The sequence below is a fragment of the Python bivittatus genome, unplaced genomic scaffold (assembly GCF_059951505.1).
Source record: "Python bivittatus isolate LINGU-HERP-01145 unplaced genomic scaffold, Pbiv_v1 ctg000700_np1212, whole genome shotgun sequence".
Classification (NCBI taxonomy): domain Eukaryota; kingdom Metazoa; phylum Chordata; class Lepidosauria; order Squamata; family Pythonidae; genus Python; species Python bivittatus.
The window spans coordinates 61,081,183-61,094,546 of record NW_028277098.1 but is presented as its reverse complement, the minus strand read 5'-3'; the positions used below and the strand labels follow the sequence as shown (position 1 = coordinate 61,094,546).

Genomic DNA, 13,364 nt, shown 5'->3' with positions numbered 1-13,364 from the left:
ACTTACTAAACATATTTAAGACCTCTTTTGGTTTAAAAAGAAAGATTCAATCTACATGGATCTTCTTTTGTAACTACTTCATACTTCCATGGCTATTGCCCTTAGGCAAGACCTGCAGTTTTACTAGCGTTAACCAGAGGATAGGAAGCATTAAGAGAATTCACCAGGAATGAGAATGCTTGCAAAAGCTCATGTTAATGACTTCGGAGTGTTTTACCTGAGTTTTAATAATGCAAAGCCTTCTCTGGTGCCTTCAGCAAGATGGAATGGGCCCATTCCTTTCAACTGCAGGCTGTCTACCTATTAAGCGTGAACATTTCTTGATACTTCTCTTTGTTTTTGAGATATAAGCATCATGTGATAATATCCACCAGGCCAAAGCTCTTCCACCTCCTTCTAGACTTGCATAACCAAATGTTATCACAATACAATAAAACGCAACAGAAAAAATCTGCATTCCATTTTCCACCAAAAAGGAAGTTGTTTCAATCTGGGCAAAAATAGCTTTGATTCTAATATTGCCTTAGTTCCCTTTTCTTTTTTCTTTTTTGCTGTAGGTGAGAAAGAAAAAAATTAAGGACAGGTACTATATTGTACTGAAAGAGAGGGAGAATACTGTCATATCCTTGTATATGAAAACAATTCTTAACAAAGCAAAGCATAGAATAGAAGGTCATATTAGAGGAGCTGCAAATACACGCTAATAGAGTTCAGTGTCCATTTCATTAATGCCTTTTTCTCTAACATGAACAAAGGATACTTCTAGAAAATTCTGGTCCTTAACTGTCAAAAGGATTTGCCAGACATACCTAACAAAAATATTACTTTGCTAAATCTGCTGTTACTTTGCTAAAATCCAACAATCTGTTATTCAGATGGGGAGGCCAAGAGGACGTTTGAACAACCTTAAAACACATCTGCTTGGAAAAGTTGTCCTTGGTCCTTTGAAATGTCATTTTATTCATTGGTTGGCTAGAATCTAACACACAACCATATTGGGGGTGTACTTTATGGATAGAGAAACAAAACAAGTAAATACTATTCATGTCGTGTTATGCAGTTTCATTATTAACATTTAAGTTGGTTTTACATAACAATAGAAAAAAAGATAAATTGAACTCTAGTATTCTGTTTTCTAGAGGAGAATAAAAATCAAATGTATGAATGTATATATAAATAATATTTCAAAAGGTAATAAAAATCTTCTTTAAGTATAGAAAGAGAGATGAGTTATTTTATTAATATAATTTATGAAGAATGGGTGCCGTTAGGAATGAAATAGTAGTAATTCTTGAAGTAACTACAATTAGCCATCTTGCGATATATAGATGTACCTTCTCTATAGGGACCGGGCTCCATTTGTCTTCACATCAGACATGGCTTATGTTATCAACGGTGGTGATAAACCCTCCAGTCGCTTCCATGATTTTGTGGATCTCTGCTGCCAAGCTTACAACCTGATCCGCAAGCATACTCATCTCTTCCTCAATCTTTTGGGACTGGTGAGAGAACATATCCCCCTCCCTGTTGCTCATGCTCTTCAGTAACATTGCATCTGTCCAGTCAGCACATCGGAATTCTTACTAAACCCTTCATTTCTAGTTGATCATTCAGGGTGAGCTTTGGAGAAAATGGTGAGAATCAGACTTGACTTGTTTAATTAATTAATTAGATTTGGTGAAAGAACTGTAATCTTAACTTTGAAACCTGTAATCCTTCTATAAGAAAGTACTCCATATGTAACCAGTTTCTTAGTTAAACCAGGAAAGGGAACCTGAAGAACATCTACAACCACTGTGACTTTCCAAGATCACATTTAATACACTTAATACATTCCTCTCAGGAAGAGATATAAGCTAAGCATTTAACTTTGTAAGGAAACCATCTCTTTACAGACAAGAAGAGAATAATTTTGACTGATTGCTATAGCCAATAGGATGTACAGTATTTTATACTGTTAGTGCCAAAGAGCTTTGAAAAAGACCATCACTAGCCTCTGGATTAAAATATGGCAACTGATTGTGCACAATCTGCATTTCATGCACTGCACCTTATAACAAATAAAACATGGGAGTCTCTGAAGTATTCAAGAATTCTACACCATGAATCTCTGCCTTGCGGTTTCAGCTGATACTATAAACAAAATAAATCACTTTTTGGATTCTGGTGTACTTTTTAAAAAGTTAAAATAATGCACATGTACACTCCATTCAAGCTGTTGAGCAAAGTTCAAGACAGAAAGTGCATAATCTCATCTCCAATTATTGCCCTGCCCAAAGATCCCTTTTCATTCTTGAGACTACAAAGGATGATGATGATGATAAAGCTAGAGATATCAGGAAATCAGAATGAGTGTTCTATTTATAAGACTGGGATTGCCCATAGCTCATATATTCAATATGTGCACCTCTTCATTTTCTAATGCTAATTTTTGACCTCTTGGCACGCAGATGCTCTCCTGTGGGATTCCTGAACTCTCTGACCTTGAAGATCTAAAATACGTCTATGATGCACTTAGACCACAAGACTCTGAGGCAGATGCTACTACCTATTTTACCAGGTGAGAGGATATTAGTCTTAACTCTAATAGTTAGAAAGCCAAAAGGGAAGACCCCAAACATCTGTGCCCCAAAATCTCTTTCACCAACAATGTTCTGGGATCTTTATCAAAATCATGGGGTAGCACAGTCAACTTCATGTCACTATACAACTTAGATGTTTCTTCCTTTGATGCAGATTGATAGAGTCCAGCCTGGGCAGTGTAGCCACGAAGCTCAACTTCTTCATTCACAACCTGGCCCAGATGAAATTCACAACCTCAGACTCCCGGCCAACACTCTCATTTGCCCCTCGTGTGCACACAATCAAGACATCTAGCCGTATCCTTGACATTTTTCTCTGCCGACATGAAAAGGTCTTCAATCCCAGCAAGGGATATGTGAGTCCTTTTTATGGTCATTTTGATAGGGGGTACTACAGTGGAGACAATGCTAGGGCAACTGTTCTAGAAGTAAGGGTTAAAGCAAGGGACAGTTTATATCACATCCAGAAGTGTGTTGGAATCTGCAGTCGAACCATATGAACCATCCTTGCCTTACAGATATACATTTTGAAGGTGAAACGAGAGCACCCTTCTGAGGTTGCATTCATTCAGCGCACATTTGAAGAGTTTCAGGAGCTGCACAACAAGCTGCGCCTCATCTTCCCCTCTTCACACCTCCCAAGGTTACTCCTCATTTCGCTTACAATCTTCATTTTTCCTTGATGCTGTACTCAGCACACTCCTGGAATCAACCAGGGAAACTGAATATGTACCTGCATATAATTCTATTTTTGCTTTCCTAAATGAAATTCCATTTTTAATAGGAAAACTTGAGAGACAAATTTTGTTTATATTTGAGAACTTTTGATGAACAATGATGAAATGATGAAATGGATGATGAAGCACAAAAGAACAAGTACACTTTTGTTTCCTCCATCATGTGGTTTGGTTTACCTGTTTGAGTAATCTGTATGATAAATTCTGAACTACCATATTTTGGTGGGAATCAAAATCTGGGAATGAAGTAATAAAGAGGGTAATCTGGATCTTCATCTGTACATTCATGATGGGGCAGTCAGTCTTTTTCAAGGAGTGCATATTATCATTATTATTATAATTATCATTATTATTATCCCATCTTCTGGGATCCACAGGAGTCATGGTCTGGGAAGAGCTGGAATGATTTTTTCGGTTTCAGGAAATTGATAAAGTAGATGTGTTTATGCGTCTTACTATATATATGTACCTATTTTAAGCCTGTGTCAAAAATAATTTAAGCAATGCCATCAAGTTCTGGGGTTATATAAAATGTGGCTGGGTGGCTGCATCTGAACTGCAGGCATGCATTAACTGCCCTGCCTTTTTGTCAGGCCAAGAAGTGTTTGATTCTTGCATATTGGTGTACTGTTTGCCGGGGCAGTTCCTTCTTATTAATAAATGGTGATGTTGCAAGCAATCCTAATTTAGTACCCTTCCCTCCATATCCCTTTTTTGAGTGGAAGCACCATTTTCTGAACCTTTTTTACTCCTGCTGGCTGAATGTATAGAGAGAAATCAGAATTTGGCGCTCTCACATTATTAAAAGGAAGCAATTCCCTTCCATGTACAGGGCCTTTAAGAAGCAAGGATATCTGAGAATTCTGCTTCAGAGGTTTTCTTGAAGGTTGGGATCACTGCTTAAAGGTCTCTCCTCCCCACCACCCCTTTCCAATTTTTCAGCTTCCCTAGCAGGTTTATAATTGGACGGTCACGAGGAGAGGCAACAGCTGAGAGGAGGAAAGAGGAATTGAATGGCTACATCTGGCATCTAATTCATGCAGCTCCTGAGGTTGCTGAGGTAATGTGGGTGGAAGGAAATCATACTAGCAAGACTTTGTAGACAAAGGCTTCAATATATAACAGTTTCACCTAAGTTATTCTTCAGTTTGTCCCCAGGATTCTTGTATAAACAGCTTTGCCTGATTATTCCTCTGAAAATTTAAATAGCTTTTCTCTTTATTGCCAAGATGTAACTCCTGGAATTACTTTAGATTACTAGTACTGAAGAGTGTTGGGCACTAGGAGGGCATCAAGATTGCCCTGATGCTTGATATTCTGTGTTCTGCTAGGTAGTTGGTTAGGCAAACTAGATTATTTGCACTGCAGAAGAGAAAGACAAGACTGAAATCTCTTACCTCATTCATGTGGTCCATATCAAGACTGTTGATCTTTGTGGTCCATATCAAGACTGTTAGCAGTAGTGAATCGATGATCTATTCCTCACAGCCAGGTTGATAAGATGGGTGATGGGAAAAATGTCAAGAACCTCAGGTGCCATGAGAACAGCTAATGGTCGTAGGCAGGCTATGAACTCTCCACATGTAATATAGTATCAGCTGAATCCTAACTCTTGGCAGTGTTGGAGTGTGGAACAGAAATAATTGACATGCCATTTGCAGAATAAGAGTGTTCTCTCTAATGTTGAGATTTTCTTGCAGTGTGACCTGGTATACACGTTTTTCCACCCTCTTCCAAGGGATGAAATTGCTGCAGGCACCAATCCAGCTCCAAAGCCTACAAGTAAATATCTGTATTATGCAAGTGGTAAGAGTTATCCACTTCAATATTCCATTTTGACTGATACCCAGTCCTGAGTAGAATACATAAAATAAGAACACTTTCATCCAGCCTACCTTGAGAGTCCATCATACGCTCCATTTGAGGAAGAAAAGAGTATTAGTCATTTGACAGAATTTACTATTTCTTCCTAAGATGAACTTATTCAGGGGTGGTTGCATATTTTTCAGGATCTGACCTGAGCTATACTTATAATGACCAACAACAGGCAGTACACAAGCAGTTTTATTCTATTTGGAACTAATCACATGTACGTAGCCACAGATCTTAATATGGGGTTTAAACCATCTACTGGGAATTGAATTCATGGACCCTTACACTATATACAGTTCATTGTACGTAGGACTCTTGCACATACAGTCGTAAATGATGACATGGTGTAATATGTCATGTGTTGTTCATCTGAGGTTGTATTTACCTACTTTTGAGAACTGCTAAGGACCAGATGATTTTTATTATGTCCTGATACGTAAAACCATAGAACTCAAAGAGGGTGTACTTTCTTCTTCACATGACTGTATATATAGGTGACTATATACAGGTCATTATCTTTGAGAGCTATCCTAGTCCTGGTGCTCAGCAATATTGCAGGAAGGGATATATTGAGTCCTGATATATAGAGTCTATATTTAGAATGGTATATACATTCTAGCTTCCTTTTATAAGCGCTAGACAAAGAGGTATAGATGTAATGTTATGCCCTCATTTTATGAGGTTTTACTTTCATCACCACTCTGGGTGGGGGTGGAGAACTTTCTCTATTTTAATACAGTGTGAGGTAGTCCTCACTTAACAACAGTAATTGGTTCCAGAATTTCCATCGCTAAGTGACGCAGTCGTAAAGTGTAACGTCATGTGACTGCACAGCTTTGCAATGGAAATTCCAGCACTTCCTGTTGCTGTCGTTAAGTGAATCCCACACTGTTGTTAAGCGTGACATTATGGAGTCGCCATTTGCAATCTCCTGCCAGCTTCCTCACTGACTTTGCTTGTAGGAAGCCAGCAAAGAAAGTTGCAAATGGCAATCATGTGACCACAGGATGCTATGACTTCGTAATTGTGAGCCAGGCGCCGAGTGCCTGGATCATGATCATGTGACTGCAGGGATGGATGCTGTGACCAATGTAAGGACGAGCACTGGTCATAAGTACCACTTGCTCAGCCCTGTCGTAAGTTCGAACAGTTGCTGAATGAATGGTCATTAAGCGATGACCACCTATATATTCTGTGAAGTGTTTTTACTTACTGACCACCAAAAGGCAGTACACAATCAATTTCATGTGTTTGGAACTCATCAGATACAGACAGTCCCCTACTTACAAACAGGTTATGTTTCAAGAGGCTGTTTCCGTTTTGTTCATAAGTCCAACTGAGTAAAAAGTTAAAAAAAAAAAGAGGAGGCAGGGCAGCAGTGTGGGCAGAGGAGCCCTATCTTCTGCTGCCAGTGTGTCACCAGGTGAGCCAGGAGAAGGGGTGGTAGCGGAGGAGAGGGGAGCAAAGGACGAGCCAGTGGGGTGCGGTGCGCTCCATTGCCAGGCAAGGCAGGAGAGGCGGCGGTGGCTCCTTGGGCGAAGGACAAGCCAGTGGGGCACGGCACACTCCATTGCCAGGTGAGGCAGGAGACTTCCACCCCGTCTCCCCTGTCCTCTGCCACCGCCCCCTCTCCTGCCTCACCCGGCAACGGAGTGTGCCGTGTAAACTAACCCTTTCTGGGAACTCCAACTCCAATGCAAACCTCAAATGCAAATGGAGTGCGGGAGAAGGCAGGAAAAGGTTAGTTTGTGGTGCACTGCAAACTAACCCTTTCCCACCTTCTCCCAACTTCCAGTTCTGACTTCCGGGTCCATCTTGTTTATATGGACAAGTTTGAACATGAAAGTTTGCAAGTAGGGGACTGTCTGTACGCATAACCCCAGATCTTATGGTGTTCAATCCTACAGAGAACCCTTTAGAGCTCTAACAAACTGTTATGGGACAGATCATAAAATTCCTTAAATTTACTCAAGTAATTCAAATGAGAAATGTATCAGTTAAAATGGGGCAAAACATATAGGAGGATATTATGTTGCATTGATTTTGTACTAATATTGTTCTTTATATTTTAGATTTTTAAAAAGGGTATTTTCTAAAGTATGACAAAGCATTATTTTCAGAAAAAGTACAAAAACGTCTGTTCTTTGTAGCTGCTCTTTTCTCTGCCAGTAAGAGAAATATAATTCTGTTGAATGTTATTTCTTCCTAGATGCTGTACGGTCCCAACCTATTGAAAAAGTGGGTGGAGAGGTGAAATTGTCAATCTCCTATAAGAATAACAAGCTCTTTATCATGGTGATGCACATCCGTGGCCTGGTAGGTGCTAAACAGTAGCGACTCTAATGGTGCCTGCTAACCATTTTTTTGGGAACTCTGCACACTTGTACAGCCCAAAGAACGGATCAATCTAATTGACTTAATTTCTCTCTTTTAGCAGCCTATTCAGGATGGCAGTGATCCTGATCCTTATGTTAAGACTTATCTTCTGCCCGATCCTCAGAAAACCACCAAGAGGAAAACCAAAGTTGCTCGAAAAACTTGCAATCCAACTTACAATGAAATGGTATATGCTTGTTCACCTTGTTTTAATGGAGTAGGCATGGCATAGATTCAGAAATCCCAAGCACAGGCAGAATTGGAGAAGATAAAGTGGTGAGCTGGCAAATTCTGAAAGCATTGTAGAATCTGAAAAGAGATAAATTTACTTTTAGAGCTCACTGCTTGCCTGATTCTATAGATTTAACATTTAGTGAATGGATTCAATTCCAAAATGTTTGCTGAAACTGTCAGTTTGCTTAGGCTAGAATATAGACGATAAATCCTGGCAATAATTGCATTAAATAAGCTCATACTTCAGTGCAGCTCCCTTACACATCTGCAGCCTACAAAGCTTCTAATTAACATAGCATGAAGTTTCTTACAGAGAAATACAATCTGATAGCTTTATTTGTTTCTCCTAATATTTGCAAAACTGAGATGCAGTTGCAATGCAGAAGGCGGCCTATCTGTCAGCAGTAGCCAGATCTGTATAGGATTCTGCAGGCACCAAAATATTGTCTTGTCCATGAATTTGCAGCCAATTCAAATTATCTTATTCTATTTGCATGTAAGTGAAGGATTATAAAGTGGATTTGCGTGTAGCTGAAGGATTATAAAGTGGATGAGTGAAGCAATAAATTAGGGGAGTAACTCAGTGATAAAATGCATGCCTTTCATTAAAAAAATCCAAGGTTCTGGCATCCCTGGATAACACAGGAAAGATCTATCTGAAACCCAACAGGCAATCTAAGAGATGGTGCTGAGCCAGTTGGACCAATCTGATTTAATATGAAGTAGGATATTGTGTTCTTCTGGCATTGTGATTGTTTATATATTGAGCTAAAGCAACCATATTTTTTTCAGCAGATGTAGTGATATCTCCAGTAGGAAGTGGCCAAAGGAAAGTGACCAAGAAAACACACTTCTATCTCATAAAAGTTCTTCCAGTATTCTAGAATAAGGCCTTCCATACTTACAAAATGCTAAGAAGTTTGCCCATTCAGATGTGACTATTGTGATGTTTGTGGTCATTCTCAAAAAATGCATTTACCATTGGGCAAACTGCTCCCTCTGGTTTCTCAAGACATTTTCAGCAATCCTAATCTGTGTTGTGTGGGAGAGGCAGATCTGAATTCTTTCAAAGAAATGCTGGACTATAATTTTCCACAATTTTCATTTCTGTCATATATTTCAAACTCATTTGTAGAAATTAATATAATGCTGGAAGTTAGAATTTGGCCAGCTTTCAATTAAAAAATAGACGGGTTTTGGTATAGGGAGGCTTGCAGATACCAAAGGAGATGCTGATGACAACAGCTGCTTTTAGTATTTTTGCCTATTGTTTGTGAAGCGTGAGACCTGATTAATTTGGTTAGTAGCCTGCTTTATAGTATTGTATGTTCCAAATAGCAACCAGACTTCTTAAAAAAGTTAAGCTCTTCTTTATCACATAAATAAAGAGTGTTGAGGAACATGTCACTTGCTTAATTCATGCTAGGCTTCTATTAAAGGCACAAAATAGACTCAGGAAAAAAGGAGGATAACTGCAAAAGAAAAACTTTGGCATGTTCATTAGTAGCTATATCATATTTTGATGCAAAAAACACACGTTTTTAAAAACTGTGATGAAAACATTAAACACTAAAATTCATAATACTTTGAATTAATACTCTTTTTCTTAAGGTCATATATGATTTTTATCAGCTTTCTTGAAATATTATGTTTTCTTTGGAGTTGTAGCATAGAGAATTTGTTAAATTATAACCTCTTAAATACTATGTGTTTAAAATTGTGTTAGGACTTCTATCATAGCTAAATTAGTTGCAGTTATTTAAAAAATTATATTCTGTTCTTTGTGTCATATGCTTAGTTCTTTCTAATAGATGTTACCTATTTTGCTCTGTTCTAATCAAAGTATATCTGTGTTACATATGTATATGCAGGTAGTCCTCACTTACCGACTGCAATTGGGACCGACAACTCCATCACTAAGTGATACAGTCATAAAATAAAGCATCAGTTTGTGAGTTCCATTTGCAGTTGTTAAGAAAATTGCAGCAGTCATTAAGCATGTCACATGACTGCGACTTGTGATTTCCTGCTGGCTTCCCCATTGACTTTTCTTGTCGGAAGCTGGCTATGAAGGTTGTAAATGGAAATCACTTGACCACGAAATGCTGCGACCATTGTAAATGCATGCTGGTTGCCAAGTACCTGAATTGTGATCACATAACTGGAGGGACGCCACAACAGCCACAGTGTCAAGGACCAGTCGTAAAACTCCTTTTTCAGCACCATTGTAACTTTGAATGGTACCTGAACGAGCAGTCAGTAAGCAAGGACTACCTGTACTTATGCATAAGTAAAGACTTCACAGAATGATATCCTCTTTGAAGAGATGAGACTGCTGCACCTTTTCATATTACAGGTACTCCTCATTTAGTGACCACAATTGGGACCAGCAACTCCATCATTAAGCAAACTGGTCACCAAGTGAAACTGCGACTGTGCTTATGATCTTACTTCAGCTTTCCTTTGCTTTGCAAGTACCTACAATTTGGGTACTTGGTAACCTGCGTGCATTTACAATGGTCACAACGTCCCACGGTCATGTAATCGCCATTTACGACCTTCACAGCTGACTTCCAGCAAGCAAAGTCAATGGGAAAGCCAGCAGGAAGTCGCAAGTCACAGTCACATGATGTCATGCTTAATGAAGACTGTGATTTGCTTAACAACTTTACGATTGGTCGTAAAGTTACTTTTTCATCACCTTCGTAACTGCGAACAGTTGTTAAACAAGGCAGTTGCTAAACGAGGACTACCTGTGTTCTGGGACAAAGCTAGATGTGAGAAGGCTAATATTCTACAACTTTTGGTATCTTCCAGCTTGTCTATGATGGCATTCCTAAAGGAGATCTACACCAGCGGGAGCTGCATCTGAGTGTCCTAAGTGAAGAGGGCTTTTGGGAGAACATCCTCCTTGGCGAGGTTATAATCAGACTACGGGATTTAGATCTGACACAGGAGAAGATGGGTTGGTTTCAATTGGGCTCTAGGAGCCATGGGATCATGTGAGAAGCAGGAAGGCAGCCATAGCGTCTTTGGAACCACTTTGGCCCATGGAAGTCCCTGGGAACTAGTGCATGTTCCAGGAGTTGTATCCTGGTATAATATCTCAAAGGATTTAATTTTCTGCAAATAAGAAGATGGACATATTGTTTCTGTGCAAATGAAGAGTTAATTTCCTGTGGAGAGTGAACATGTTGGGGTTAAGTCATGATAGGAAATCCTATGACTTGAAATGGCTGCTGTAGACTTTTATCTTTGAATACATTTACCTTGTGTCAAGGGAGCAATGACTTAACTGAGGGGGAGGGTTTAAATATTAAAGGCTTCCCCCTCCCCTCTAAGATTTTTTTATTTTTTATTTTTAACAATTTGAGTCCAGATGGAATGTAGGATGAAATCTAGATGGAGAAGAAACTTTGCAGAGTGATGAATGTTATAAATTAAGTTCTTATTGGACTTTCTTAAGGGTATTTTTTATTTTAACAGAACATTTGCATAAGTATGTGTGATGGGTTGGGAGATATGTGGATTGAGTGTGAATGAAAGATTTAAACCCTTATCTCTGGGACAGGAGCTAGTGTGCTCCAACATAAGCCATCTTGGAGACATTGCTTCCAAAGGAGAGCAATAATACTTGCACAAGTGTAGAACTTACATTCTTGATTTCTTATGAGATGTAATCTAAAAAGCATGCTCTCCTGGACAAACATCTGGACTCATTTGGGGAAGGCAGAAGGCAACTGTATTGTTCTTGATTGCCACCATGCAGAAACAAAGGCCTTGATCTTAACACATGTATAAAAGCAATGTCTTATTTTTTCATTTTTAGCTTTTCTAAATTGTCTCTTACATGTATGGTGTTCTAGCCAGTCTGAAGAGATTGGATGGGATAATTTGTGCTAAATCTTAGAAGCAGAGTTTTTCATTGACACAAGCAAGGGAGTTATTGATTTCCTCTTTCATAATTACCAGTGTCAAAGAACTAATTCTTTGGATTAGGCAAAGATCCCTTTACCCATCAATTGATAAAGTGCAGTCATTTATTTCCAAGCTACTTAACTGAAATAAAGAACATATTAATGAGTCTTTAAAGCCTTTATGCATGACAAGCTTTTCTTCCAAGATGGCAAGTGGGAGGCAAAGTGGCTGAAACTTCTGAAAGCATTTGTGTCTATGACATTACTGCAACAACTCCTTTAAAGCTGTTGGCAGTGGAAATTGCCTTGTTGCCCTTTCTCTGAGAAGTAAAACTTCATTGAAAATTATGTGTGTGGGGGGGGGGAATTATCAGTTATGAAAACTTTTTCTCTTAAGAATAGATCACTGCTGTTTTTTTATTTTTATTATTAATATTTTTAAAAGAGAGTTTTTCCACACCACAAGCAGATACCTTGCCTCAATGCCTACCATCTTCTAGCCCTTGCTGAGTTGTTTGTTTACAGTGGGAACTCACAAAAACTGGTATGTTTCTCAGGATATGAAAATGTGAACGCAAAAGGTTTTTTTTTAAAAAAAATGTAGTTATTCGTGCTGAGTTCCATTTGGAGGAAAAAAGCAGACGTGTGGGAAGAATAGTTTTTTTTTTCACTTTTGAGCTGAAGCTTTTCTGAAGAAGGCTTCTTTTTAATTTGTGTAATGATGTAACTGGATTGTAAAGAGACAATTACATGAGTGAATTTGGGGCATGGCCTTTGGTTATATCTTCCATCTTATAGGAAATGAAATAAAGGTGGCATCTTATGAATACCTGTGTCTTTCTACATTGTAAAATGGTGACATTGGAAATAAATAAAAGGAAATGGAATGCAATAGAGGCTGCGGTATATCCATTTTGGTAGCTAAAGGGTTGAAAATAAATTTGCTTTTTCAAAGAAACATGTCATCAACGCAAATAAAATATCTTCCTAAAAGACTTCCTCAAATGCTCAGTAACAAAAAAAGGATGAATTGTAGCACATTCTGACTTGTTAAAAAAGTAAGGACAGAAAATGGTTAGCTCACTCCAGCTATTGTTTCCCTGATAGTTTTGGTATATTTAGACAAAATTGTAATACTTTAAAATTCCATGAAGAACCATTCTAATCAATCTCACTCCTCATTCATACTATTCTCTTGTATAAAACAGAAGCTAAATTCTTGGAATATTTCTTCATGAAAATAGAAATTTATAATTTTCCTTGAAAAAAAAACACTTTTTATATAAATATAAAAGGGAACAATATTCAGAGCAGGTATCTTCAGTCTTTGTGATTCTGGTTTTGATTCTTGGGTTACTGAAGGCTAGAGAAATGACAGAGTTTCTTGGTCATTTCACTTCAATTTTTCCATAATTTCAACACTTGGAAAGAGCTATGTCTTTACATCACTGCATTTTGATATTCTACCCTTAGCTGTCCTAGAAGGCTTATGTAATATAAGGACCTGCCCCTGTCAAGCTGTATTAATGGAACAGTTGAATCATATCCTCCTATATTGCTTTTTCTACAGAGATGCTCAAGGGATGTTAATAGCACCTCACATTCAAACTCTCCCTCATGTTATGATGAATGCCATGTTCAATATC

The 13,364-nt window shown here is 38.4% G+C and overlaps 1 protein-coding gene across 3 annotated transcripts in view; it reads left to right on the top strand.

The window, feature by feature from the left end:
* PIK3C2B (phosphatidylinositol-4-phosphate 3-kinase catalytic subunit type 2 beta) overlaps positions 1–12,610 on the top strand; it is a 110,138-nt gene extending 97,528 nt beyond the window's left edge. For 2 of the 3 annotated variants that reach the window (XM_025167621.2, XM_025167622.2), the window contains 9 exons: positions 1,346–1,502; positions 2,451–2,560; positions 2,737–2,938; positions 3,101–3,225; positions 4,262–4,379; positions 5,020–5,125; positions 7,401–7,507; positions 7,626–7,754; positions 10,619–12,610. In XM_025167621.2, coding sequence (XP_025023389.1) covers positions 1,346–1,502; positions 2,451–2,560; positions 2,737–2,938; positions 3,101–3,225; positions 4,262–4,379; positions 5,020–5,125; positions 7,401–7,507; positions 7,626–7,754; positions 10,619–10,807 — 1,243 coding nt within the window. In that variant the 3' untranslated portion in view covers positions 10,808–12,610. The remainder of the gene's footprint in view (positions 1–1,345; positions 1,503–2,450; positions 2,561–2,736; positions 2,939–3,100; positions 3,226–4,261; positions 4,380–5,019; positions 5,126–7,400; positions 7,508–7,625; positions 7,755–10,618) is intronic. The other variant, XM_007429729.3, reaches the window with a different exon arrangement.
* The last annotated feature ends 754 nt before the right edge of the window (positions 12,611–13,364 follow it).